The following is a 27,272-nucleotide window of genomic DNA, read 5'->3' as shown; positions in this document are numbered from 1 at the left end:
ATAACTTCCCCACTGATCTCCTTTCCTCTATACATCATTGCTTCTGCCACATTCTGTTCCTTGCAATCCAATATATCTTGCCAACCTTCAGATATAATTTGTCAGTATCCCTTGTAAAACATCCCCAAATCTACCAAATAAAACCTTTTTTCCCCCTTCAAGTTCTTCATTAAGATCCAAATAAGATCCTCTGCAATATTTTCTATACTGCCCCTACCCCAATCTACTAACCTAAGATGCAGCAAAAATAGGTTCTGATTCTTGTTCTGTAAGGGAGTCCAAAACTTCGGTGCATTTTCTCCTCCTAAAATACCTTTTTCCTTCACCTCTGTCAAATCTGATTAATATCCAGCTCACAAAAAACATACCTAATTTCTGATGTGTGTTGAGCAGGCCTTCACTGAAGAGAGTAACTTTCAGAGTACCTGACCATTTCAGTTTTTTTCCTGGCTAATGAAAAAATGCATATTAGCCATATGGAAACCCTTGGTGCAAAGGCCCATATGGCTGAGTCCCAAACCCACTTGCAGCAGGCCCAGCGTGACGTTGAGCAGTTCATCAGAACAGTGGATTCAGGAGCCAGTTTTTGGTCCAGGCTGCTACTAAGCAAGTCGCTCTTTTCGGGGGAAGAGGGCGTGGGTACTGGAGATTGAACCCAAGGGTGCATAACCACTGAGCCACATCCCCAGCCCTTTTTATTTTTTATTTTGAGGCAGGGTCTCGCTAGGTTGCTTAGGGCCTCGCTAAGTTGCTATGGCTGGCTTTGAACTTGCAATCCTCTAGCCTTACCTTCCCGAATCACTGGGATTACAGGCATGCACAACCACATCTGGTATCTTATAGTTTTATTTTTCTTTTCGCAGAGCTGGGGATGGAACCCAGGGCCTCGTGCATGACAGACATGTGCTCCACTGAGCCACCCCACAGTCAATATATTTTTCATGAGACTTTATATAAAGCTTTACAGTTCAGAAACTTATTTGAGTTGCGGCAGTTTTTAAAATAAATTTTGAGCTATTTCCGTGTGAAGTAAGGCAATAATGAAGGGAGGGCTGTTTTTCACTTTGTCGCACTCAAGAATTTTAACGCACGCGAAGACGCACCTGAGAAAATCGAAACACCTGGGTCGGCTTACAGATGAAGGCCTGGCGCGGAAGGGTGACGTCTGCGGCCGCGAAGGAACTGACGTCAGTGAGTTCGCGCTCCGCCACTTCCGGCCCGCATGAGTGGCATCTTGCGCCGGTTGCGGGCCGGGGACTGATATCGGCGAGCTGTGTTGTGCAGGTTTTCGCGAGTTACCCTACCATTACCAGGACCATGGCCACCGACTCGTGGGCCCTGGCGGTGGACGAACAGGAGGCGGCTGTCAAATCGGTCAGTGGCTTCAGGCTGCGGGACAGCACCTCGGGCCCCTGTAGACTGTTTCGGGCTCAGGGAGCGCCGGAGTTGGGCAGGCCTCTCCCCAGCACGCTCCTTGAGTTTGCCATGGGCAGTCTCTTAGTCCTGTTTGCTCCTAGAAAGAAACCGGTGTCGAGTTTTTATCTTTATTTGGGTTAAAGACTTTATCTTTTGGTAAATCTATCCTTGCTGTATGGTCTGGTTTCCTATACGGCACCTCTTTGTCTTGACGATTGTAAGGAAAGGCAGATACAGATGCTGATTTTTTTTTCCTTATTAAGTGACAGGTCTCTCTCTCTCCCCCTCCCTCCCCCCCTCATTTTTTTAAGTGTTCTCGGGCTACTTTATATTTAACAATTCTTGGATCCACGTTTAACATGGTTTGCAGTTTGTAGCAGAATAACAGATTCAAGTTTAGATTTAATGTTTCAGTCAACTGCAAATGTTGGAGAGAGGGACTTACAAATTGTTTCTCTGATGTCTAAAGTGACATTTAGTTTCATATATTAGTCATTTTTTTCTAATTAATGAAGATTCATTGAACTGGAGTGTAAGTGTGCTGTAAATTGTGGTTTTCAGTTCTTACATACCTGATACCTGAAGTTTAGATTTGTTCATTAATAATGGACTGCTGATTTTGAGAATGTAGGTTTTTTTGGTAGTCTTAAGCCTTGTGTAACTTTTTTTTTTTTTTTTTTTTTTTTTTTTGGTACTGAGGATAGAACCCATGGGTGCTCCACCACAGAGCTATATCCTCAGCCTTTGTGTGTGTGTGTGTGTGTGTGTGTGTGTGTGTGTGTGTTACCAGGGATTGAACCCAGGGGTGCTTAACCACTGAGTCACATCCACAGCCCTTTTTCATATTTTATTTAGAGACAGGATCTTGCTGAGTTGTTTAGGGCCTTGCTAAATTTCTGAGGCTTACTTTGAACTCAGGATCCTTTGCCTCAGCCGCCTGAGTTCTTGGGATTACAGACATGCCCCACCGCACCTGGCCCATCCTCAGCCTTTTACAATTTTTATTTACTATTATTAGTAGTAGTACCAGGGGTGCTTAACCACTGTGCCACATCTAACATCCTTTTTTATTTTTATTTATTTATTTGTTTGAGATAGGGTCAGGCTAAGTTACTTAGGACCTTGCTAAGGTACTGAGGCTAGCCTTGAACTTGCTGTCCTTCTGCCTGAGTCTCCTGAGTTGCTGGGATTGTAGGCACACCTGAAAAGCCATATATAACTTTTTAATGTTTAAATTGCATGTTTTTTCTCCAGCCACCTTTATTGTTGTGGGAGAATTATCAGTTTATCAGCAGGTATTTGAAATGGAGTAAGCCCAGTGGAGTATAGGAAGCATCTTCATCGTCTAGAATGAGGGAAATGATGTGAAAGTGCCAAGGATAATATGATAAATGAGCTCTGAGCAGTAAGAGGGCATTATGAGTAGGAAAATCAGCTATGATTTGGTGAGCTAGATATTAGAAAATAAATCAGATTTGACGGAGGTGGAGGTAAAAGGCATTTTAGGCTGGGCACAGTATCGCACACCTATGATCCCAGTGACTCAGGAGGCTGAGGCAGGAGGATCGTGAGTTCAAAGCCAGCCTCAGCAATTTAGCGAGGCCCCAAGCAACTCAGTGAAAACCCTGTCTCTAATAAAACATAAAAAACGACTGGAGATGTGGCTTGGTGGTTAAGTGCCCCTGGTTTCAATCCCTGGTACCAAAAAAAGGTGGGGGGGCATTTTAGGAGGAGAAAATGCACCAAAGTGTTGGATTCCCTTACAGAACAAGAATCAGAACTCATTTTTGCTGTAGCTTAGGTTATTAGATAGGGGTAGGGGCTTGGACTTTAATGAAGAATTTGAAGAGGAAAAAAAGCTTTATTTGGTAGATTTGGGGATGTTTTACAAGGGATATTGACAAATTATATCTGAAGGTTGGCGAGATATATTGGATTGCAGGGAACAGAATGTGGTAGAAGGAATGATGTGTAAAGGAAAGGAGATCAGTGGGGAAGTTATTCTGTTATCTTACAAGTAGAGGGCATATGTTGAGCAATGGAAATGAAGATGAGGTGATGGAATCAAGAAATACCGTTGAGGTGAGTTAAGCAGGATATGCTAACATAATAGAAAAAAAGAGAGAGAGAGAGAAGGGAAATAATACCAAAGCTTACTATGTTCAAGCTGGATCTGATAGGCATTGTTAATAAAGTGCTAGTAACAGGAATGGGGAAGTAGGAGGAAGGATAATTTTGATATGGAGAGTGGTGAATTCATATTTGGATGTTCTGAATTTGAGAAAAGGCAACATCTTGGTAAACATCTCTTAAGACTTTCTTGAAGTTTACAGGTTTGATGATTTGTTAGGATGACTCATAGAGACTCAGTATATACTTGTGCTCACAGCTATGATTTATTACAGTGAAAAGATAGAAAGCAAAATTAGCAAAAGGAAAAGGTTCCAGAGGCAAAGTTCAGAGGAAATCAGGTACAACCTTCTAAGAGTGCTCTGCCAGTGAAGTCTGTAGGATGTGCTTAATTCCTCCAGCAACAAATAGTAACAACACAGATGAAGTGGTGTCATGCATGCCTGTTGTAGACTCAGTGCTTAAGGTTTTCTTTTTAATTTTTTTCTTTCCTTTTCCTTTCTATGTTTATTCTTTATCGCGGTCCTAGGGAATGGACCCAGATACTCACGCATACTAGGCAAGTGTTCTACCACTGACCTACATCACCAGCCCTTTTATTTTTTATTTTGAGCCAGGGTCTCACTAAGTTACCCAGGTTGGCCTTGAACTAATGATCCTCCTGCCTCAGCCTCTCAAGTTTCTAGGAATATTTGCATGCACCACCATGCCCAGCTATCATTCCTTTTCTTAGGTTGTTGAAGATACAGGAAACATTTTTGCTCATGCTTTTAGCACTTCTGCTTTGAGCAGAACAGACCAGCTCTCTGAATATAGTTCTGCAGTAGTTCTTGTCAGACTTTCACTAGGGAGCTTCTGTTTTGCTCAGAGGCCTTCCTTTGCTTAGGTCATTTGCTTACTCTGTTTCTTTTTATTCCTATTCAGATGAGCAGTTTGCAGATCAAGGAAGAGAAGGTCAAACCAGATACCAATGGTGAGTCACTAGAAACCACAGGCTAGGTACAAATGACACGTGTGTGTCTGCTTTGCACTCACAGCTGCAGCAAGCCATGACTCTTTTCTTCAGTGTAATATTTGGCAAATGCCGGAGCTGGAATTGAGAGTCCTAAATTAGAATTCATTACTAAAGGGGAATATATCAGTTTTTAACTTTTTGAAAGTATGTCTAGGTTTAAAACTCAAAATATATAAAAATATACAAGGCTTCCTTCCCATGTTGCTCCAATGTTTATCCTGTTCCTACTGCCACGTGTGTTTATTTGCTGGGCCTGCTCTAACAAGGTATCACAGAGCTGGGTGGCTTAAACCACAGCAGTTTATTGTCTCACAGTTTGGGAAGCTGGAATTCCAATATTAAGGTATCAGCAGGGTTGGTCTCTGCTGAGGATTATGAGGAAGACTCTATTCTGTTGCCTCTCCCCAGCATTCTTGTGGTGTGCTTGTAGTCTTTGATGTTCCATCATCACCCCATCTCTCCTTTTATCTTTACCTGGCATTCTCTTTGTGTCTGATGTCCAAGTGCCATCCCCCCTCCTTTTTTTCCTCTTTTGGCAGTGCTGAAGATTGAATCCAGAACCACAAGCAGGCTCAGCAAGTGCTCTGTCACTGAGCTGTGTCCCTAAGTTTCTCTTTTATAAGGACTCATTCTTATTGGAGCAGGGCACACTCTGATCTTAGCTTAAATTTTTATATTCTCAGTGACCCCCATCTCCAAATAAAGTTACATTATGAGGCACTAGGGGTTAGGACCTGAACATATGAATTTTGAGAGGACACAATTGTACCCATAACATATACCATCCCATAAGTAACCACTGTTCCTGGATTTTCAGTAATCTTCACCGGTTTTTTGAGCAAAGCAAATACAAATATAAATTCTCCCTTTTTTCTCCTGTCACCATCATGGTGTTTAATCAAACTTAGAATTTTTTTTAGTTTATTTTTTAGTTTTAGGTGGACACAATATCTTTATTTTATTTTTATGTAGTACTGAGGATCAAACCCAGTGCCTCACACATGCCAGATGCGCATGCTACCACCTGAGCCACATCCTCAGCTCCAAACTTTTAGAATTTTGCCAGTCTAAAAGGTAAAAATTGTTGGATTGTGTTTGCTAACATAATGCTGTATTTTAATTTAGGATAATTCAGAAGTGATATATTCTGGTCACTAAGTTAGCTTGAATTTCTATACACAAAGAATTGCTAGATATAAAATCCATTAAACATAAAGAAATGCCAACTATTTATATTTGGGTCACTTAAATAAGTTTTAGTGTTTCTGTTGTTCTACTTTTTTTTTTTTTTGGCAGGGGATGGGGTACCGGGGATTAAACTCGGGCTCTCAAGCACTGAGCCACATCCCTATCCCTATTTTGAATTTTATTTAATTTAGAGACAGGTCTCACTGAGTTGTTTAGCGCCCAGCTGTTGCTGAGGCTGGCTTTGAACTTGTGATCTTCCTGTCTTAGCCTCCCTAGCCACTGGGGATTATAGGTTTGTGCCACTTTGCCCAGCTATTGTCCCATCTTTTTTTTTTTTTTTAAACAGCAACTCAATTTTTTTTTTTTTTTTTGGGGAGAGAGAATTTTAATATTTATTTTTTAGTTCTTGGCAGACACAACATCTTTGTTCGTATGTGGTGCTGAGGATCGAACCTGGGCCACATGCCAGGCGAGCGCACTACTGCTTGAGCCACATCCCCGGCCCATATTGTCCCACCTTTTAAGTTTAATATTTGCCTGTTTAGTGACATGTGTTTTCTTGTGTAGGTGTTATCAAAACCAGTACCACTGCAGAGAAGACAGATGAAGAAGAGAAAGGTAACTACTTTTTGAAGCCCCATGGCAAGAGATGGAATATGACCTGGCGCTTGCCTTCCTGGACCCAGAGGCTGAGTTATGAGATCAAGTTGAAGAGGAAGACTCAGCAAAGGAGATTGAGAAGTAGCAGTCAGTGAGATAGAGTGAAAATCAAGAGCATGATGTCCTAGAAGCCAGAGGAAGTATTATAAAAGTAGGGTGTCGGCTATGGGTAAAAAGTTGATTAAGAGAAGAACTGGAGCTGGCTGTGGTAGTACTTTTCTATAGTCCCAGCTACTAGGGAGGCTGAGACAGAAGGATCACTTGAGCCTGGGAGTTTGAGGACAGCCTGGGCCATATGGTGAGACCCTGTCTCAAAAAAGAGAAACTAGAAATTGACCATTAAACTGATTTTGTGGTGTGGAAATCATTGTTGAGCTTTCCAGGGACTATTGAGGTCAAATGGCGAGGTTTAAAAAAAAGAAAAAAGCTCATTCATTGTACAATAGAAAGGAGGGAAAGAAAGCAAAATGAATATAGACAGCTCTTTTATGGAATGTTCCAGAAACTGGAGTAGTGAACTCTAACAGTAGCGGAATGGGGATTGTGAGGTAAAGGAGGAAACACATTTATGAACACAGATGTTAAAACAGGCTCACATGCTCCTAGGAATGGTCCAGTAAAGGGGGAAAGTGAAATGCATGAGAAAATGAGGAGACATACCCTTGTGGGCAGGAAAGAATGAGAACTTTCAGATAAGCAGAGGCTTAGCCTTAAGAGCACAAGCTGTTTATCTAGGTACTAGATGGGAGGTGGAGGATAGTTATGCAGATGTGGGTAGATGTGTAGTTGTGGTCATGAATGGGAATGTGGAGAAGTTAAAAAGTTGAGAAAAGAGGAGTTATAGCTGGAGGTTTGAGAAGAAGGATAAACGAGTGGACTATGAAGACAAAGACTTGCTGGGCAACTCAGCCCATTTGAATCTAGTGGTGAAGAATTTAAAGGGAGAGCGGGGCATGGTGTTGCACACCTGTGATCCAGCAACTCAAGAGGCTGAGGCAGGAAGATCACAAGTTCAAAGCCAGGCTTAGCAATTTAACAAGACCCTAAACAACTTAGCGAGACCTTGTCTCAAAATAAAAAAGGACTGGGGATGTGGCTCAGTGATTAAGTGCCTTTGTGTTCAATCCCTAGTACTAAAAACAAAAAAAAAGGAGGCTTGTCAGTGTGATCATGTTTTTCTCCAGCCATGCTTGGTTGCCTGGGTGCTGGTGCAGAGGTGCAGAGGGGAAGAGTGGGCTCTTACAAGGGTGGGGTTTGCCTGGTGAGTATGGAGAAAATCTGCTAGTTTCTTCCTGACAGAGGACAGAGCTGCCCAGTCTTTACTCAACAAGCTGATCCGAAGCAACCTTGTGGATAACACTAACCAAGTGGAAGTCCTGCAGCGGGATCCAAACTCCCCGCTCTACTCAGTGAAGTCTTTTGAAGAGCTTCGACTGTGAGTATCCATGGCTTTGAACAACTTTTTTCTTCCCAACTATGCCCCTATAAAACTAGTACCTAAGGAATTCTTGTGGGGATTTTACTTTTTAATTTGCTTTAAATTTTTTAATGTATTTACTTCTCTGAGTAGGTAATAATGCACAATTCAGAAGTCAAAACGAATGAACAAGTTTACAGTGATGGTCTCCTACCCCTTTCTTGGCTATCCAGTTCTCCTGGTTGAGATTTTTTTGAGACTCTTTCTCTCTTTGTGGCCCAGGCTGGCCTCTAACTCCTGGGCTCAAGGGAGCTTCCCATCTCAGCCTCCTGGGAAACTGGTATTAAAGGTGTGCACCTCTGGGCCTGACTTTCTTGGTAGAGATTTTTAATGCCACAGATTTATTCATCATAGCTGAAAGTTTCTTTTCTTTTATGCTCTTAGAACTTTCAATAAAATATTGGCTGACAGGTGATTTCTGGATATCAGGAACATTTCTTATTAGGTAAGCCCTTTTGTTAGATTGTAGGGTATACAGTCTTAAGAACAGTTTATCTGTGTATAGAAAGTCTGTGAAAAGAGCCTGGATTCTCAGTATTAGAGTGGAAAGCAAATTTTATTGTTTCTAAATTTTAAGAAAAACCCAGAATCAAGCCTTAGGTAGCCTCTTCCTGGTGTGCTAAGAAAGCCTTTTAATATTATTTTAAAAGGTAGAGAATTAGGGCTGGGGATGTGGCTCAAGCAGTAGCACGCTCGCCTGGCATGCGTGCTGCCTGAGTTCGATCCTCAGCACCACATACAAACAAAGATGTTGTGTCCGCCAAAAACTGAAAAAAAATTAAAATTCTCTCTCTCTCCCTCTATCTTTAAAAAAAAAAAAAAGGTAGAAAATTATGAGTCATTCCACATGCTTTGTTTTCTTCAGTAAATTAGTAGAATGGTATTTATGGATGATTGCTTCATGTATAAGCCGCTGTGCAGGTTTTTTCTAGGAGTACATCACATACCTACCATTCTTGCTGTCTGCCAGGATCCAAATCATAGACAGAAGATAGCTGGTGAATAAGAATGTGGTGGAATAAATGGATTATTTGCCTTTGTTTAGAAAAATCTAGTGTGCCCCTCTGGGCAAATAGAGGCTAAATTCCTGCTGCCTAATACCACTGAGTAAGACACATTGAAAATAAGAGCTAACTAGTTGTTAGTGAAATGTGTTTGTCTGTTTTTTGTCACTGTGACAAATATCTGAGAAAAATAACCTAAAGGAAGAAAATTTTTACTTTGGCTTACATTTTCAGAGATTTTAGTCCATGTTTGGCTGGCTTCATTGCTTTGGGCCTGAGTAAGACAGAGCCTCATGGTAAAAGGGTGTGGAGGAGGAAACCTGCTCAGCTCAGGGCAGCCAGGAAGCAGAGAGAAGGGGAGAATGGAAGGAATCACTGATAAAATATATTTCCCAAGGACATGCCCCTCAGTGAGTTACTCCTTCCCACCATGTCCCACCTGCCAACAGTTTCCATCACCTCCCAATAGTTCATTCACATAGTTAATCCATCAAATGTACTAATCCCCCAATGAGGTTAGAGCCCTCTTGATTCAACAGTTTCTTAAAATAGCCCTATCCCTGGATTTTGCTGCATTTGAGACCAAGCTTTCAAAATACAAGACTCAGGACATTTCAGATCTAGATCATAACACAAAGTAATTGTGAAGAACATGTTTTTTTTAAAGTGTAACTTTTAAGGTTTTCAAGAAATAAACTTTTCCTAGCCTCAGCAAGTTCGTGAGACCTCGTCTCAAAATTTTAAAAAGGGCTGGATCAGCCACGCGACCAGCACGCTAGCTTCATAATAGAGGTTCAAAAGCATAAAAATTAACTAGTGAGTTTTAAAATTAAAGAGACATAACTTTCGTTACCTTATTTGCCCAGCTCAGAGATGGCTCCTCCTAGCTCCTGCCTCCAGCCACCTAATGTGGTAGCGAGGTTAACACAAGAGGCCAGCGAGAGAGGGAGCACGCCAGGGAGTGAGCTTTTATTGGGGAACAAAAAATTCAAGGGAAAATTCCATCCAATGAAGGTCGAGGGGGGCAGCATTCCAAGGTCAGGGTCAGTGATTGGTCTTCAGGTCAGTGGTCAGGCACACCCCCACACGGACAGCCCTCGCACCTGAGACAGGGTGGGGAAGGCTCTGACATGGTGTCTAAGCGCCTCTCACCCAGCCAGGGAGGTAACTCAAATCACGTGGGAGAATGGCTTCCCACAGCTGGAGATGTAGCTCAGTAGTAAAGCACTCCTGAATTCAATCCCCAGTACCAAAAAAGGCAAGTTCTTTCTAATTCAATTGTTGGAAGTCAGAAGAAGCAAAGAACAGGAAGTAGGTCACCTAATGTCCTTGGGTCAGTTGTTTTGTCTTGGTACTTGGGATTGAACGCATGGGGGCTTTACCACTGAGCTACATCCTTAGCCTTTTTAATTTTTTGAGACAGGGTCTCATTGATGATTTACTTAGGTCCCTGATAAGTTGCTGAGACTCGCCTCCAACTTGTGATCCTCCTGCCTCAGCCTCCTGAGTTCCTGGGATTACAGATGTGTGGCACCATTCCCAGCATTTGGGCTGTTTATTTAAAAGATTTGAAATAATCTGAAAAATAAAAGAAATATAATAATCCAGTGAAAGCTATCAGATTATATGAATCCCAATTAGGTATGACTTTGTTCCTTGATAACTAAATAAGAAGCTGCTTTATTTTCCCAAGAAAAAATACCAAGCATTGGGGTTTTTTTTTTTTTTTTTTAAGTTCTGCATATCTGAGAAACATGTGGCAGCATTTGCCTTTTAGAGAGCCTGTTAGCCTCCAGTGAAGGCTTCGAAAACAGAAGTCTTGATGCAGTTTGGCTTTTCTTCAGAAACAATCTGGTGTGGTTTTTGTCAAATGTCCTGTCAGTCTAGAGATAACAAAGAGCTCATTGTAAATGGAATATAAGGGTAGTTTAATTGATATTCTTTTATGCAGCTACTTATATAAGAATTTGGTGCTTTTTTATTTTTTACTTTGATTAAACATAATTAAAGTCATCTATTCTACATTAGCTATTAGAAACTGGCTTAATCAATATTCTTACCTCTTGGTTGTCTAGTGTATTTGCAGAGCTGGCTTTAGAAGGAGTGTGGAACACAAAAGGACTGTGATTCAATTTTAAATTTTTGTGTAGTGTTGGGGATTGAACCCAGGGCCTCACACTTGCTGAGCAAGCACCCTACCAGTGAGCTATATCCCCAGCCTTTGAGGCTCAAGTTTTAACATGTGCACCAAGAAATAAAAACTGAAATCCATTCTCTAAGAAGATTTCTATGTCTTAGCAGTATTGCAAGAACTATTTATTTTTAGATATTTCTTTTATAATTTATTGTGCTATGAATTAGTAAATACTGATCTGCTGTACGCAGGGAACACTTGTCATCCAAGACCAGCCGATTTGTGGGTCTGCTAAAAGCATGAATTTCTCCAAAAAAGGAAACCAGTTTTTATTTTATGAATTGTATAATAGTTGCAGATTAAAATTTAGTAGGGTTAGAACAAATAAAAAAAATGTATTGGACTGGGGTTGTGGCTCAGTAGTAGAGTGCTTGCCTAGCATGTGTGAGGCCCTGGGTTCAATCCTCAGCACCACATATAAATAAACAAAGTAAAAAATCTATTGGCAACTGAAAAATATTTTAAAAAATACACACACACACACACACACACATATATATATATATATATATATATATCTTAATCTTAGTAGGTAAAGATGGTGGTTTGAGTTGATTTTAAATAGTATTTTTTAAGGCATCATTCATCATTCCTTGCTAGATGTAGGAAAAGGTAAGATTAGAGGCCTTTAAACTAGTTTCAACTATTTGAAACCCATCTTGTCTTTGCTTTTCCTCCTAGGAAGCCACAGCTTCTCCAGGGAGTCTATGCCATGGGCTTCAATCGACCATCCAAGATACAAGAGAATGCGTTACCCATGATGCTTGCTGAACCGTGAGTGCAGACCCAAGACCCCTCTTCCCAATCTGATTTAACTGAAATTAAATTTAGCTTTTATTATCTGAGTAGAAAATGGGTAGTTTGGGGCAACATGTTTCTTCTGGAAAAGAGCTTGGGCATGTACTGAGAACATGGATTTAGGCATAGTTACTATCTTTCCCGTTTAGCACTAAAGACTAAGAGTGCATTATTTTACACAGTTTTAAAAGTTGGGGGAGTAGTGGTTGTTGTTACAGGGAATTGAACCCAGAGGTGCTCTACCTCTAAGCTATACCCCCAGCTCTTTTTTAAAATTTTTTATTTTTAGAAAGGATCTTTCTAATTTGCTGAGGCTGACCTTGAACTTGTGATCCTTTTGCCTCAGCCTCCTGAGTTGCTGGGATTACAGATATGTGCCACCATGCCCAGCTAAACTTGGGTTTTTAAAAATTGAATTAGCTAGAGTACGAAGAGCCTTATCCTACTAAATAGCCTTACCTTGCCAAGTAATAAAACAAGGCTCCAGGGCTGGGGTTGAAGCTCAGTGGCAGAGCGCTTGCCTTGCACGCGGGAGGCTCTGGGTTCGATCCTCAGCACCACATAAGAAAATAATAATTAAAAATAAAGATGTTTATTTAAAAAAAAAAAATAAGACTCCAGTTGATAGTCAGTGCTCCTGTCTTAACTGTCCCTTCATGTCCTCTCCCACCCCCTCCAAAGTGAGCTCCATCCTGAAGTGCATCATTATCCCTAGGGTTTCTTTATACTTTCACTAGATATGTATATGTCGCTAAACTCTGAGGAATAGTTTGCACATTATTAAAGTTTAAATGGTGTCATACTTTATGCAGTATAATGTTTTTTCAACATTATAGCTGAACATTTTAGTTTTCTTTTTTTCTTTCTTTGGTTGTTCTTGGGGTGGGTGGGTACTGGGGATTGAACCCAGGGATATTTTACACTGAGCCACATCTCCAGCTCTTTTATTTACTTAAAAATAATATTTTAGTTATAGATGAACACAATACCTTTATTTTATTTATTTACTTTTTGGGGGGCGGGGAGGTATCAGGGATTGAACTCAGGGGCACTGGACCACTGAGCCACATCCCCAGCCCTGTTTTGTATTTTATTTAGAGACAGGGTCTCACTGAGTTGCTTAGCGCCTTGCCGTTGCTGAAGCTGGCTTTGAACTCAAAATTCTGCTGTCTCAGCCTCCCGAGCTGCTGGGATTACAGGCGTGCACCACTGCGCCCAGCTGTTTTATTTATGTACTTTTATGTGGTGCTGAGGATTGAACCTAGTGCCTCATCACGTGCTAGGAAAGTGCTCTACCACTGAGCTATAACCCCAGCCCCTTATTTTTTATTTTGAAACAAGGTTTTACTATGTTGTTTAAGACTTCATTAAGTTGCTTTCCCCCACCCCCATTAAGAAAGAATAGACAGGCATATTTATAATCCCAATGACTTGAAAGGCTGAGGCAGGAGGATTGAAAGTTTGAGGCCAGATAGGACAATTTAGTGAGGTTCTGTCTCAGTAAAATTTAAATGAAAGGACTGTGAATGAGCTCAAGTTAAGAGTGCTTGCCTAGAGCTAGGGTTGTGGCTCAGCTGTAGAGGGCTCACCTACCATGCGTGAGGTCCTCAGCACCACGTAAAAATAAAATAAAGATATTGTGTCCGCCTATAACTAAAAAAGTGAATATTTAAAAAAAAAAAGTGCTTGCCTAGTATGTGGAAGGCCCTGGTTTATCCTCAGTGCTGCATTACCCACCCAACCCCCCCCCCCAAAAAAAAAAAAATAACAAGATGTGAAAAGGGAAAGTGCAGAAGGAGCCAAGATCCAAGACACATTATGGCTCAGCAGAAAATGGGGACTTGTCTGGCACAGATCTGCTTTGTACTTTTGATTTCCCTGGAGCCCTTGGGATATAAAACTAGGGCACTTTAGTTATGCTAGAGTCAAGAATGAGGATTTGCGTGTGTTTTTGTGTGTGTGTGTGTCAACCCATCTAAAACAATCATTATTTCCTTGACTATTTAAATTTTTAAATAACATATAAAAATATATTAAAGTAATTTGCATTCAATGCAGAAGATCTAGATAATACAGAGAAGCATAAAGAGGGAAATATTCCTTCTACCCAGAAAGAACATTTTGATATTTTATTATGTTCAACCAATATTTATTTCTTTTTTGCTCTTTGTCAATCCAGCCCACAGAACCTGATTGCCCAGTCTCAGTCTGGCACTGGAAAAACAGCTGCCTTTGTCCTGGCCATGCTTAGTAGAGTAGAACCAGCAGACAGATACCCTCAGGTGAGGGCTTGGAAGCCTGGGGGTGGGGGCTTGCCTGCCCTGGGAAGGAGCCATTTGGTGGGAGGATTAATGAGAACCCTGACCTTTACTGACAGCCTAGGCCATGGCTCAGGCAGAACAGATTAACATACAAGGCCTCAACCTAGTAGAATTCATTTGAAAGCAGCATCTTACAAAGGCCTCCACCATGCCATGGATCCCATCAAGCTAGGGCTCCGTACTGAAAACTTCAGTCCACTATTGGAAAGTAGGAGGTTGTGACTCCCTGCATTGTTCAAGTCATAATAACTATATACTTGTGTTAGAACCTATTTTCTGTTACTAAACTCATCCTGTATGATTTTTCTGTCAGTGTCTGTGCCTCTCCCCTACATATGAATTGGCACTTCAAACAGGAAAAGTGATTGAGCAGATGGGCAAATTTCATCCAGAACTAAAGCTTGCTTATGCTGTTCGAGGCAATAAATGTGAGTATGGGGAATGAGATCCAAACAGTGAGCAGTGGGGGAAGATAGCTGCATATTTGGATTTTGAAGCTGAGAACATATTCAGCTTTTGAGGGTACAAAGAATTTTTTCTTTTTCTTTTCTTTTTGCACCAGAGATCAAAACCAGGGCCTTGGGCTGGGGTTGTGGCTCAGCAGCAGAAGCAGCAGCACACTCGCCTAGCACGTGTGAGGCCCTGGGTTCGATTCTCAGCACCACATAAAAATAAGTAAACAAAATAAAAGTATTGTTTCTAACTATAACTAAAAATAAATATTAAAACAACAACAACAAAAGAAAAAAAAAAACAGGGCCTTGCTCATGCCAGGCATGTGTTCTACCCCTGAGCCACATCTCCAGCTCATATTCAGCTTTTTAGATCAGTCTCACCCTAGTGCTTTTACTGTGTCTGTTTAAATACTTGCTGATGTGTAAGCTGTACTTTCCAATCCCCTGCCTCAGTCCTGGGGATCAAACCTAGGGCCTTGCACATGCTAGGCAAGTGCTGTACCATTGAGCTACATCCCTGTTCCTCTCTAGTTTTAAAAAAAATTTCAGTTGTTAAACAAAAGCTCATGAAGTTCCTAGAGTCTTCAGTTCTTCATTGACAAGATGGAATTTTGAGTTTGGCATCCATAGTTCTGGATCTACCTAGTAAAGAGGTATTGAATTAGCAGGACTGGGGATGGTAGGTTGGGGTCAGATCCCTTCCATTAACTGTATGAATCAGCCCTAATAAGAGGAAACTGACAGCATGTATAGTTAATACATTCATACTCAAATCAGAAATCCCTCCTTCAATTCTTCTATGTGTGCCGTAGAAAGTATGGGTTAAAGTGAAGAGGGGAGCATGGGAGGATTTGAAAGATTCCTTAGGAAATGGGTCATTAGAAAGTATCAGAATAGGGGATGGGGTCGTGGCTCAGTGGTAGAATGCTTGCCTAGCATGCACGAGGCACTGGGTTTGATCCTCAGCACCACATACATGTAAAATAAAGATAGTGTGTCCACCAAATAAATAAATAAATAAGAAAAGAAAGTATCAGAATATGTAGAACTTCTACAAATCAATAAGAAAACAATCAATCTACTAGGAAAATGGACAGAAGAGGCCCAATTGAACAGCCACTGCACAAAAAGGAATTCAGATGTCTAATAGACATGAAAAGATGATGAGCCTAATTTGGCTTCTGAGAAACAAAGAAATGGAAACCTTATGCCCTTCTAAGCTGAGAAAAAATTAAAGTATCTGATAATACTAAATATTTGTGAAGACAGAACTGAAGTGCACGCACACTCCTGGAAGGGAGTATACATTGGTATAGTCGTTTTAGGAAATAGTTTGGCATTACAAAATCCCCAGCAATTGGGGAGGCTGAGGCAGGAGGATCACAAGTTCAAAGCCAGCCTCAAAATATAAAATAAAAAGGGGCTGAGGATGTGGCTCATGGTTTAGCACCTCCAGATCAATCCCCAGTACCAAAAATAAAAAAACCTTGGGGCTGAGGTTGTGGCTCAGTGGTAGAGTGCTTGCCTAGCATGTGTGAGGCACTAGGTTCGATTCTCAGCACCACATGTAAATTAATAAATAAAGGCCCATCAACAACTAAAAATATGTATATATTAAAAAATAAAAATTAAAAAAACAGAAAACAAAAATTGAAAAGAGAGATATTCCCTTGTCCCCAGCAGTTTATAATTGCTTATATAGAGCAGCAGTTCTCAAGTTTTTTGGTTTAGTATTCTCTTACATTCAATATTATTGAGGAAAGCATTTTTTATTTTTGTAGGTTATATTTATTGCTATTAACCATAGTAGAAGCTAAAACTGAGAAATTTTAGAAGTACTTATTAATTTAAAAATAACAGCAACAAACTCACTACATATAATGTAAATAATTTTTTCTTAAATACTTTTTAGTTGTCAGTGGACCTTTATTTTATTTATTCATATGCAGTACTGAGCATCAGACCCAGTGCCCCACACATAACTAGGCAAGTGCTCTACCACTGAGCCAAAACCCCAGCACTATAATAAGTATATTGCCAATACAAAATTAATAAGAATGACATTCTTTTTTTTTTTAATATTTACTTTTAGTTGTAGTTGATTGGACACAATATCTTTATTTTATTTATTTTTATATGGTGCTGAGGATCGAACCCTGGGGCCTTGCACATGCTAGGTGAGTGCTCTACCACTGAGCCACAACCCCAGCCCTGACATTCTTATTTTACATCTTTTAGCAAATCTTCTTATATTTGCTCATGTATTTGTTTTTAAATTTATTTATCTATCTGTTTATTTTTGCAGTGCTAGGAAATTAAGCCCAGGGCTGCTCTACCACTGAGCTACACGCCCAGCCCTTTTTTTTCTTTTTTTTGGTACTGGGGCTTGAACTCAGGGGTATTTTATTTAGAGATCGGCTCTCACTGAGTTGCTAATAAGCACCTCGCTATTGTTGAGGCTGGCTTTGAACTTGCTATCCTGGCTCTTCTTTTTCTTTTTAAGACAGTCTCACTCTGTTGCCCAGGCTGGCTTCAAACATATGATTCTCCTTCTCAGAGACCTGGGTAGCTGGGATTACAGGCATGTGCCACCATACCCAGCTAATTAAAAAAAATTTTTTTTTTTTTTTTTTTTGTGTGTGGTATTGGGGATTGAACCCATGGGTGTTCTACTACTGAACTACATCCCCCTTCCCTTTTATTTTATTTTGGGACAGGGTCTTGCTAACTTGCTAAGGCTGGCTTTGATCCTCCTGCCTCAGCCTTCCAAGTAGCTGGGACCAAAGGCAAGTGCTTCACACCTGGCTTTTTTCACTTTTAATAATATGTTTTGGAGATTATTTCATCTCAGTTCCTAAGTATCATTGGTGTCATACATTGGGTGTATCTTATCTTACTCATCATGTTTTGTGTGTATTCTGTTTATTTATTTATTTTTTAGTTTTAGTTGGACACAATACCTTTATTTATTTTTATGTAGTTCTGAGGATCAAACCCATGGCCTTGCATGTGCTAGACGAGTGCTCTACTGCTGAGCCACAACCCCAGCCCCTGTGTGTATTCTTGCACATGTTACTTCACACATAAACTGTACTTGCAGGATTAATTTCTAATAGTGGAAGTGTTGGTCAGTGGGCACATAAATTAGAAAATAAGATAAATGATTGTAAGAGTTTCAATTCCAACCAGCTATAGTTTAGGATAATGTAGTATTTTGTTAATTTAAGAGCTCCATATTTTAGGAAAATAAGCTACACAAATAGAATGTCCAGAGACCAGAGAATAGAGCAATAAATGTTGCCAGTTGACAAATAAATTTTGTCACAACTACCAATAAAGGAGGAACTAAGTGAGTTATGGGTGAATGGATGATAGAAAAGGAAGAAGAGTAATCATAAAGAGAATTGTATGATGTTAAGTTATAGGAGAATGTACAACATTTATTGAGGGTCCATGGCATGGAATTTAATCATGATCACAATGCCATTCTACTCGTTTCACAGTAGAAGAAACTAAGATTTGAGACAACACTCAGGTGTGTTTTGAAATCTGAAATTAATTTTTTCTACTAGTCCTGGAAGGATAGGCAAGACTTTGATTTCCAGAGCTGGCTTTGCCTATGAAATACCCACAGAAAGGACTGGGGATATGGCTCAAGTGGTAGCGCGCTCGCCTCGCACGCATGGGGTGCTGGGTTCTATCCTCAGCACCACATAAAAATAAAATAAAGATATTGTGTCCACCTAAAGCTAAAAAATAAATATTAAAAAAAAGAAAAGAAATACCCACAGAAAACATTTCATCTCCACAGTGGAAAGGGGTCAGAAGATCAGTGAGCAGATTGTCATTGGTACCCCTGGGACTGTCCTGGACTGGTGCTCCAAGCTCAGGTTCATTGACCCTAAGAGGATCAAGGTATTTGTTCTGGATGAGGCCGACGTGATGATAGCCACTCAAGGCCACCAAGATCAGAGCATCCGCATCCAGAGGTAAGAACTAGAGTGAGGAGGAAATTCAGATGCCCCTCTTGCTTCTGTTGCATTCTTTCTTTATCTTTTTCTTTTTTTTTTTCAATATTTTTTAAGTTGTATTGTGTACAATTTTATTTATTTATTTTTAAATTATTTATTGTTTTATTTATTTATTTTTATGTGGTGCTGAGGATTGAACCCAGGGCCTCACACACGTTAGGCAGGTGCTCTACTACTAAGCCATTAACTCCAGCCCGCTGTTGCATTTTTTACTCTGATATTTGAAAAAGCAATTGTTTGGTGGGCCATTTTCACATCAGCACTGACCATCCTCCCAGCCTGGGTTGGGAAAGGAGATCTGGGACCCTAACCCACCCCTATGCCACCCTGGACCTGCTTCTTCTCTCTATCCCAGGGATGCTGTATAAAGTGCCTGGGTCTAACCTTGCAGGATGCTGCCCAGGAACTGCCAGATGTTGCTTTTCTCTGCCACCTTTGAAGACTCTGTGTGGAAGTTTGCCCAGAAAGTGGTCCCAGACCCCAACATTATCAAACTGAAGCGTGAGGAGGAGACATTGGACACCATTAAGCAGTATTATGTCCTGTGCAATAACAGAGATGAGAAGTTCCAGGCCTTGTGCAACCTGTATGGGGCCATCACCATCGCACAAGCCATGATCTTCTGCCATGTGAGTAGCACTTGCAGGGCTGCCCCGCCCCCTTCCCCTTTAGGAAAATAAGCTACACAAATAGAATGCACAGCTGCACCTCTATGCTGAGGAGGAGCAGGTTCCAGTGTGTGCCAAGAAAGGAAGTAGTTTTTGAAGAAATAAGGAGACAGTTTCTGAGATACATAGGGTAAACAGAGCTCCCTGTACTGTATATCTTATTTGTACGTGATATGTTATTGGAAAACGTGAGAATAAGCTGATATTTGTGGAAAAATAAGAAATTTAACAAGATGGGTGGTTATAAAATTAATATACACAGTTTCCCAACTGCAAACAAGAAACATTTGAAAAATGGAAGAATAAATCACACACATAAAGCAAAATGAACAAATTAGGAGTAAATATTTAAGATCTCTGGGGGCTGTGGCTGTGGCTCAGAGGTAGAGCGCTCACCTACCATGCGAGAGGCACTGGGTTCGATCCTCAGCACCACATAAAAATAAAATGAAGATATTATATCCACCTATAACTAAAAATAAATATTTAAAAAAATATTTAAGATCTCTGAAGAACACTTCAAGATGATACTAGAGGCTGGGTGCAGTGGCATACACCTGTAATCCCAGTGACTTGGGAGGTAAAGACAGGAGGATTGCAAGTTCGAGACCAGCCGTAGCAATTTAGTGAGGCCCTGAACATTGTAGCAGGACCCTATCTCAAAAAATAAAGAGCTGGAAATATGACTCAGTGGTTAAGCACCACTGGGTTTAATCCCTGTTACCTTGAAAAAAGAAAATGGTACAAATGCCATGGATATGAGAATATAAGACTAAGACAAGTCATTCTCTTATTGAAAGATCTGTAACTCTGATTAGCTTTGCTTTTTTTTTTTTTTTTAAGCAGTAAAACCTCTCCCCGTCTCCACTTCAGATTAAAACATTTTGAAAAAAAAAAAAAAAGTGGAAAAAATTTAAAAAGTACTTTCATACCCCACACTGGTCAACATCTACTTTTCTCTGTCTTTATGTCCTTTTTTTTTTTTTTTTTTTTTTTTTTTTGGTGGTGCTGGGGATTGAACCCAGGGCCTTGTGCATGCGAGGCAAGCACTCCACCAACTGAACTATATACCCAGCCCCCTGTTTATTTTTATTTTAATTTTGAGACAGGCTCTTCTAAGTCACTGGCCTTCAGCTTGGTATGTTTCTGCCTCAGCCTCCAAAATTGCTGGGATTACAAATGTTAGCCACTGAACCTGGGGTGTTTTTTCTTTTTTGCTGAATCATTTTAAAGTTAGTTGTAGACATCATATACTCAAAATGTTTACTAAGAATGAGATATTCTCCCACTTGACCACGGTACCACCTTCATACCCTTAACAATGATACAGTAACATTTTCTCAAATACAGTTCATATTCTACCTTCTTCAGAAATGTTCTTCATTGCTTTTTGTTGTATTAAACCTATAAGTCAACCCAGGATTGCTTACATTTAATTGTCATATCTCTTGAGACTCCCTTAATCCAGAACCATCCCCTGACCTTTCTGAATGCCTTTCATCACATGGACATCTTAAGAGTCTAGGCTCATAATCATAATTTGTTTGATTTTTCCCTCTTGTTTTTGTTGTTTTGGTGGGTTGGCTTCTGTTTTCTGTGGGGGGGTTTTATTTGCAGTGCTGGGGATTGAATCCAAGGTCTAGCCAGCTACTCTGCCATTGAGCTATATCCCCAGCCCTTTTACTTTTTGTGATAGCCTCTTGCTACATTGCTGAGGCTGGCCTTGAACTTATGATCCTCCTGCCTCAGCCTCCTAAATAGCTGGGATTATAGACATGGGCTTCTGTGTCTGACTTTCTCCCTTGTGATCTATATAAGTTAAATATTTTTATAGTAGTATGGAGCTGAGATTGTAGCTCAGTGGTAGAGTGCTTGCCTTGCATGTGTGAGGCACTGGGTTCGATCCTCTGCCCACAAAAAAAAAAAAAAAAAAAAAGATGTGTCAATCTGAAAATCTATATAAAAATATTTTTGTAGTATGAACGTTTTTGTAAAATTACTACTCAGGTGACATAGTTACTTCCTATTGTACCACATCAGATTGGCAGTTTTAGGAAATTTAACCCTTCAGGTAGAGTCTTCCAGATCAAAAACAGTCTCTTTAGGTACCTTCATTTCTCAAATAATTTTCCTTCCAGACCCGCAAAACAGCTAGTTGGTTGGCAGCAGAGCTCTCAAAAGAAGGCCACCAGGTGGCTCTGCTGAGTGGAGAAATGATGGTGGAGCAGAGGGCTGCTGTGATTGAGCGCTTCCGAGAGGGCAAAGAGAAGGTTCTGGTGACCACCAATGTGTGTGCTCGTGGTAAGCAGAGACTGTCCTGGAATCCTAGGCTCAGGCATCCAGCCCTGTTAGCAAGAGGAAGTCCTTATATCCAGGAGACTTGGATGGTCTCTAGGAGCCCTCTGGGGTTGGCGGGGATAATCCTTTTCAGGAGAGATGGGATTTCCCTCGAGTGATGGGAATTTATAGAAGCCAGCAGTCATGCCTAGGTACAAGGAGACACTCAAAACAGAGTCAGCTCTTTCCAGGGCATCTCTAGGTGTTTGGCTGTGGCTGTGTCTTCAGACTCTTGCGTGTGTAGCAAAGACTTGCTTTGTGATTTCATGGTTTTAGTACCTGTAAGGTTCTGGTCCAATATGTATCCTCTCTTGTGCCTGCACCCCAGAGGTGACCTGCTGCAGACTCTCCCTCCACCAGAGTGGGTGCATGGCTGACCATGTCTTTGGCCCTGACTCCTCTGTGTCCCTCCTTTGTGCAGGCATCGATGTTGAACAAGTGTCTGTTGTCATCAACTTCGATCTTCCTGTGGACAAGGACGGGAACCCAGACAACGAGACCTACCTGCACCGGATTGGGCGCACTGGCCGCTTTGGCAAGAGAGGCCTGGCCGTGAACATGGTTGACAGCAAGCACAGCATGAACATCCTGAACAGAATCCAGGAACATTTTAGTGAGTCCCCAGAGGGTCTCCTGCAGGCACCCTCTTTGTGGTGGATGTGGGGAAAGGGGAAGTTTTCCTGTGGCCCTGAGAGAGGCCTTTGTTCCTACACATGCTCCCTCCCTTCCCTTCTACCATTGGCTGGATGGGTGTTCTCAAGGAACAAACATAACGCTGGGGGCTTAGGGGCTCTAATGACGATTCCCCTGTGGCCAGGCTGAAGGGCCTGGGCTTTTGGATGTTGGTCAGAGCTCCCTGCTCAGGCTCTGGAAGCCTTTGGGGTTAAGAGGAAGGAGCATTGTAGTGGCCCAAAGAGCGGCCCATTCTTGGGCAGGGTCTTGTATCTTCCCTTTTCCTACTACACTGTCCTTGTGGGTGACTTCAGCTGTGTCTCCATGGCAACCCCATTTTGATCTCTCTTCACATCTTTCTTTTCCCCCCAGATAAGAAGATAGAAAGATTGGACACAGATGATTTGGACGAGATTGAGAAAATAGCCAACTGAGAAGCTCTACCAGCCACTGGTGCCCGCCCTCGGGGCTGCCCCTGCCCAGGAGACGAGTGCTTTCATGGCACAAGCCTCAACTGTCACCACAAAGACAAAGGCATGAGGAGAGAAGCTACCTACCTCATTTTAAATTATGTTTGGACTTGACAAAAATGTGTGCAAATAATAGGAGACAATTGAAATTTTGCATTTTGGAAATAGTCCTAAATTCCCCCCTTTTAAAATATGATTTTCCCTCTCTTTATAGTAATCTGGTTGCTGATGGTAATCACTTATCCAGGGCCTCCCTACCTACTGTCTTTCTGGCAGGGGGGCTTAGGACCAGCCTACAGCCCTGAAGAAATGACAGGTAGATGTCCTCAGGAGAGGCAGGGCAAGACATGAGTATTGTCCCACACCATGGGTGGAGTGAAGCCGGAGGCTTCTGCACTGCCCCTCTCCTGTACTTGTTGTGAATGTTTCTCCTACCCTCAAATATCATCCTGCTGGTTGCTTTACCTTTGCTGTCTGTCTGCATTGGAAGCTTCCCTCTTTCTCCCTGATGAACACCATGGCTCCTTTTATGAACTTGAGATTTGGGAAGAAGCATGGAAGTCAGTGAGATTGTTTTGGCACGAGTGGTCAAATTCTTTGAGGATCTGGGCCTGCTTTCCCCTTTCTATTTCTCCAAATACTGTGGGTCCTGGTTGTGGCCACCAGGAGACTTGGCCCAGTTAGCTAGTTCTTATCCATGGGGTGTCATGCGGTGCCTGGAGCTGAGCAGAGTTTGGAAAGGAAGTTGTGACCAAGTGAAACTCTAATTATGCTGTTATCCATAATAGTGGACTTTTTTGGGTACTTAATTCATACATTATATGTATGAATAAGGACAGATAAATTATATGCATCATTCATTATAAGAAATTTTAAAGTAATTATGAGAAAGGCTTTACTAATCATGATTTGTTATTTGTATTTTTCTGCTTATTAGACTAATATATGCTCATTAAAAATATGTGCATCTATATATAATGTGAAAATGCTCCCTGCCCTTCAGTAGGGGGTCATATGCCTTCTATGCAAAAGCAACCCAACTTTCTTTTGCAGAAGTATGATTGTGCTCTTTGTGCAATTATGCAGTCTGCTTTTTTACTGGTCACCATGTCTTAGACATGTTGACCCATCTAGCATACATCTACTTCACTCTGGAAAATGGCATCACTCCAGCGTGTAAGCAGTCCTGGCATTTATAGGTGGCTCCAATGATAGGCACTGGAAGTTTCCAGCGTGCAAGGTTACCCACAGTGCCACAGTGAATACTTTGTCCTTGTCTTGAAGCACTGGTAAGAGTTGCTCTAGGATATATTCCTGGAAGAAGAACTGCTGGGTCAAAGAATGGAAATATTTAAATTCCTAATACATTGCCAGTTATTCCTGCCAAAAAGCTTTTTCCTATTTGTTATTACAGTAATACAAAAATACTTATTTACTCTTACCTACTTGCCAACTTTATTTTTAAAATGCCAGTCTGAGTAGCAAAATGTCATTGCTATTTTTTTTTTTTTTAATTTCTGAGCCTTGGCAAATTTATAGTTTATTGGATAATTTTATTTTCTCTTTTTGAAGCTGCCCATTCTTGCTTTACTATTGGGGTATAAGTCCTTAGTGGGTTTTAGCTCCCTGTTCATGCTGGGGCAATTAGACTTTGTTTAAGTGATGGATGTTTTCTTAGTGTTGTTTTGTTTTGTTAATTTTTTTTAGTTGTTGATGAACCTTTATTTTATTTATTTTTATGTGTTGCTGAGAATGGAACCCAGTGCCTCACACATGATAAGCAAGTGCTCTATCACTGAGTTACAATCCCATCCCCTTCTTCATGTTTCTTTACAAGTTCATTTTTTTAAACATGCCACATAAAAGTTTATTTTTAAGTGGGTAGGGATGGAACCCACTGTACATGCTAGGCAAGTGCTCTACCACTGAGCTATCCCCAGTCCAAAAGTAAAATTTCAATGTTAAGATTCCATATTTTTGAGAAATTTGGATTTTATGTTATGACTAGAAAAATTTTCTTCATACTATAAAAAATTTACTCATATTTCCTGTATAGACAATTGTTGAGCAATACATTTTTTTTTTTAGTTCTGTTGACCTTAAAATGTCATTAGCTGGACCAGGCACAGTGGCCACAAGCTTGTAATCCCAGCTATTCAGGAAGCTGAGGCAGGAGGATTACAAGTTAAGGCCAAGCTGGGCAATTTAGCAAGACCCTGTCTCAAAAAAGTTTAAAAAGTAGCTTAGTGGTAGAGTGCTTGCTTAGCATATGCAAAGCCCACAGTTCCATCCCCAGGATGCAAAAAATAAATTTAGGCAGACATGTGGTGTGAGTTGCAGTCTCAGCTATTCTGAAGGCTAAGGCAGGAGGATTGATCCCCTTCCAGGGATCAGCCTGAGCAACATAGTGAGAACTCAACTTAGAAACAAGTCATTGTAGGACTGGGGATGTGACTCAGTGCTCCTGTGCTCAATCCCTGGTACCAAAAAAAAAAAAAAAAAAAAAAAAGTCATTGTTTTGTCCACTGTTTGGCTGTGGGAGATTTTTGTTCTATAGAGGGTGAGTGTGTGGCAAAGCTGTTGCTGTTGGTGCATGGCCAGAGCTTCATGGCCCCTGCATGAATGGACAAGAACAGAAAAGGTATCCGTGGGAATGGATGTGTGTGAGGTTGTGAAAGACTGAGGGCCTTATGGGAATGTAGTGCAGGAGAGAGGATGCAAGTGCACAGCACAGCTGGGCATCTGGGAGAACTTCAAGAAGGGGTGAGGGAGGAGCAAGGTTACAGCAACAGGCAAGGGGAAGTGGTGTGGTGATGGGGGCCAGGCCTGCATGGGAAGAAGTGGGGGGCGGTGGAGAAGACAGGAAGCCAGACAGTGGAGCAACAGGTCTGCTCTGAGCCACAGAGCAGTGGTATACAGAGTGCGAAAACAAAACTACCATCTGACTCAAAAACAAGTTGAGTGTTTCTGTGGATGAGCAATGGAGCAGAAATGCCAAGTGGTGGGCAGGTCTGAAACTGAACACTTGCTGGGCCCAGTAGAGAAGTGGACTAGGCTGTCAGATAACTGCTCTGAAGGCCAAATCTGAGCAGCCCCCCTGTTTGGAGTCAACTCAGTACACAGTACTTTCCTGCCCCTGTTCAGGAGTCCACCCATGCCTTATTTACTTTATGTATTTATTTGAGTCATTTTTGTAATGAAGATGCATTACAATTTTAATGTATAAAAAGAAAAGGTAGGGCTGGGGTTGTGGCTCAGTAGTAGAGTGTTCACCCAGTTCACATGAGGCACTCACTGGGTTCAATCCTCAGCACCACATAAAAATAAAATAAAGTAAAAAATAAATATATATATATTTTTTTTTAAAAAAAAGCAAAATCAGCAAAGGATGACACTCAGACCCTTCCAAGTGCAGTTACCAAATGATTTTTCTACTTCACAAGCTCTTTTCTGTAGAGAAACCATCCTGCCAGAAACTGCCTGCATTATTCTCAGGAGCAGAAACAGGAAAGGTATTCATTCTGTATCCTGAGGGCCATGCTGGTCTTGATACCAATGGTTCAGCAAGCTTCAGGGGCAAAGAGGGATCCTCTTGCATTTTTGTGTGTTGGTTGTTACCCAGGCATAGACTCACTGCAGAAGCTGTTTTTTTTTTTTTTCCTGAAAGAATGAGAAGGAACATTGCTTTTTAATTCACATTCAAAAAAGAATAATTTGATTTTTGAAAATATAGTTTTAGGACTTTATCCTTCCCCTCAGTTAATAGAATGATGCTTTCTTATTTCACTGAACAAATCACAGGAGATAGCTCCTTGCCTGCTGAATGGTAGTCTGCTACTGTTCCTGCGGCAGGTAAAATACTTAATTACTTCCCTTTGGAATATAGCCATCGTACCTGCAGGTGTGTATTACCCACCCCACCCCAGGCCATAAAGCTAACACCTGCTCTCCAAAGACCTACCTACTGTTTTAGATTGTATATTGCTTACCCAAATATGGCACCTCTTCCAGATGAACAGCACATACCCCTGAGAAACTGAGGTATAGCCATGGGACTTATTTGGCACCAAGGAAATGTGAACTTGGCAGAAGCTGTAAAGAGGCAAGTGTGGTTCTGGAGGTTCCCTTTTTCTTGCTCTTGAGATCCATTCTAGGTGGTGCCACAGCACACCCATAACCCTCAACCCCAGGAAATGCCTGATCCTCTGGCCACCCTAATACTAGTCCTCACAATTGACAGGCCCCATTGTATGCAAAATTCCCAAGGAGCTCCTCCCATTGATCCACTATTTCAGAAGAGTGAACAGTGACAGTCTTTCATTTCCAAATTTTAAAAGTCTTAATCATGACAGAGGGGGGGTTAAATAAACTAGATGGAGAAATACAAAACCAAAACTTTTAGAAACCAGGGAATTGAGGAAGAAAATGGCATCTGC

General features: G+C 41.1%; 1 protein-coding gene across 2 annotated transcripts; it reads left to right on the top strand.

Annotated features, from left to right (window-relative positions):
• The first annotated feature begins 1,190 nt into the window (after positions 1–1,190).
• Positions 1,191–26,181, top strand: LOC114090863 (ATP-dependent RNA helicase DDX19A). 2 transcript variants are annotated; one of them, XM_027933161.2, is made up of 12 exons: positions 1,191–1,374; positions 4,471–4,519; positions 6,317–6,367; positions 7,709–7,844; positions 11,766–11,858; positions 14,062–14,164; positions 14,517–14,631; positions 18,470–18,647; positions 19,081–19,318; positions 21,496–21,658; positions 22,116–22,307; positions 22,739–26,181. In XM_027933161.2, exons 1-12 carry the CDS (start codon positions 1,318–1,320, stop codon positions 22,798–22,800), a joined length of 1,437 nt encoding a protein of 478 aa, XP_027788962.1. In that variant the 5' UTR covers positions 1,191–1,317; the 3' UTR covers positions 22,801–26,181. The 2 variants fall into 2 exon arrangements, with proteins under 2 accessions (XP_027788962.1, XP_027788963.1); XM_027933162.2 differs by lacking the exons at positions 1,191–1,374; positions 4,471–4,519; positions 6,317–6,367; positions 7,709–7,844 and adding an exon at positions 8,277–8,331.
• The last annotated feature ends 1,091 nt before the right edge of the window (positions 26,182–27,272 follow it).

The sequence above is a fragment of the Marmota flaviventris genome, chromosome 18 (genome assembly GCF_047511675.1).
Source record: "Marmota flaviventris isolate mMarFla1 chromosome 18, mMarFla1.hap1, whole genome shotgun sequence".
Classification (NCBI taxonomy): Eukaryota; Metazoa; Chordata; class Mammalia; order Rodentia; family Sciuridae; genus Marmota; species Marmota flaviventris.
This window is presented reverse-complemented; position numbering and strand designations above follow the sequence as displayed.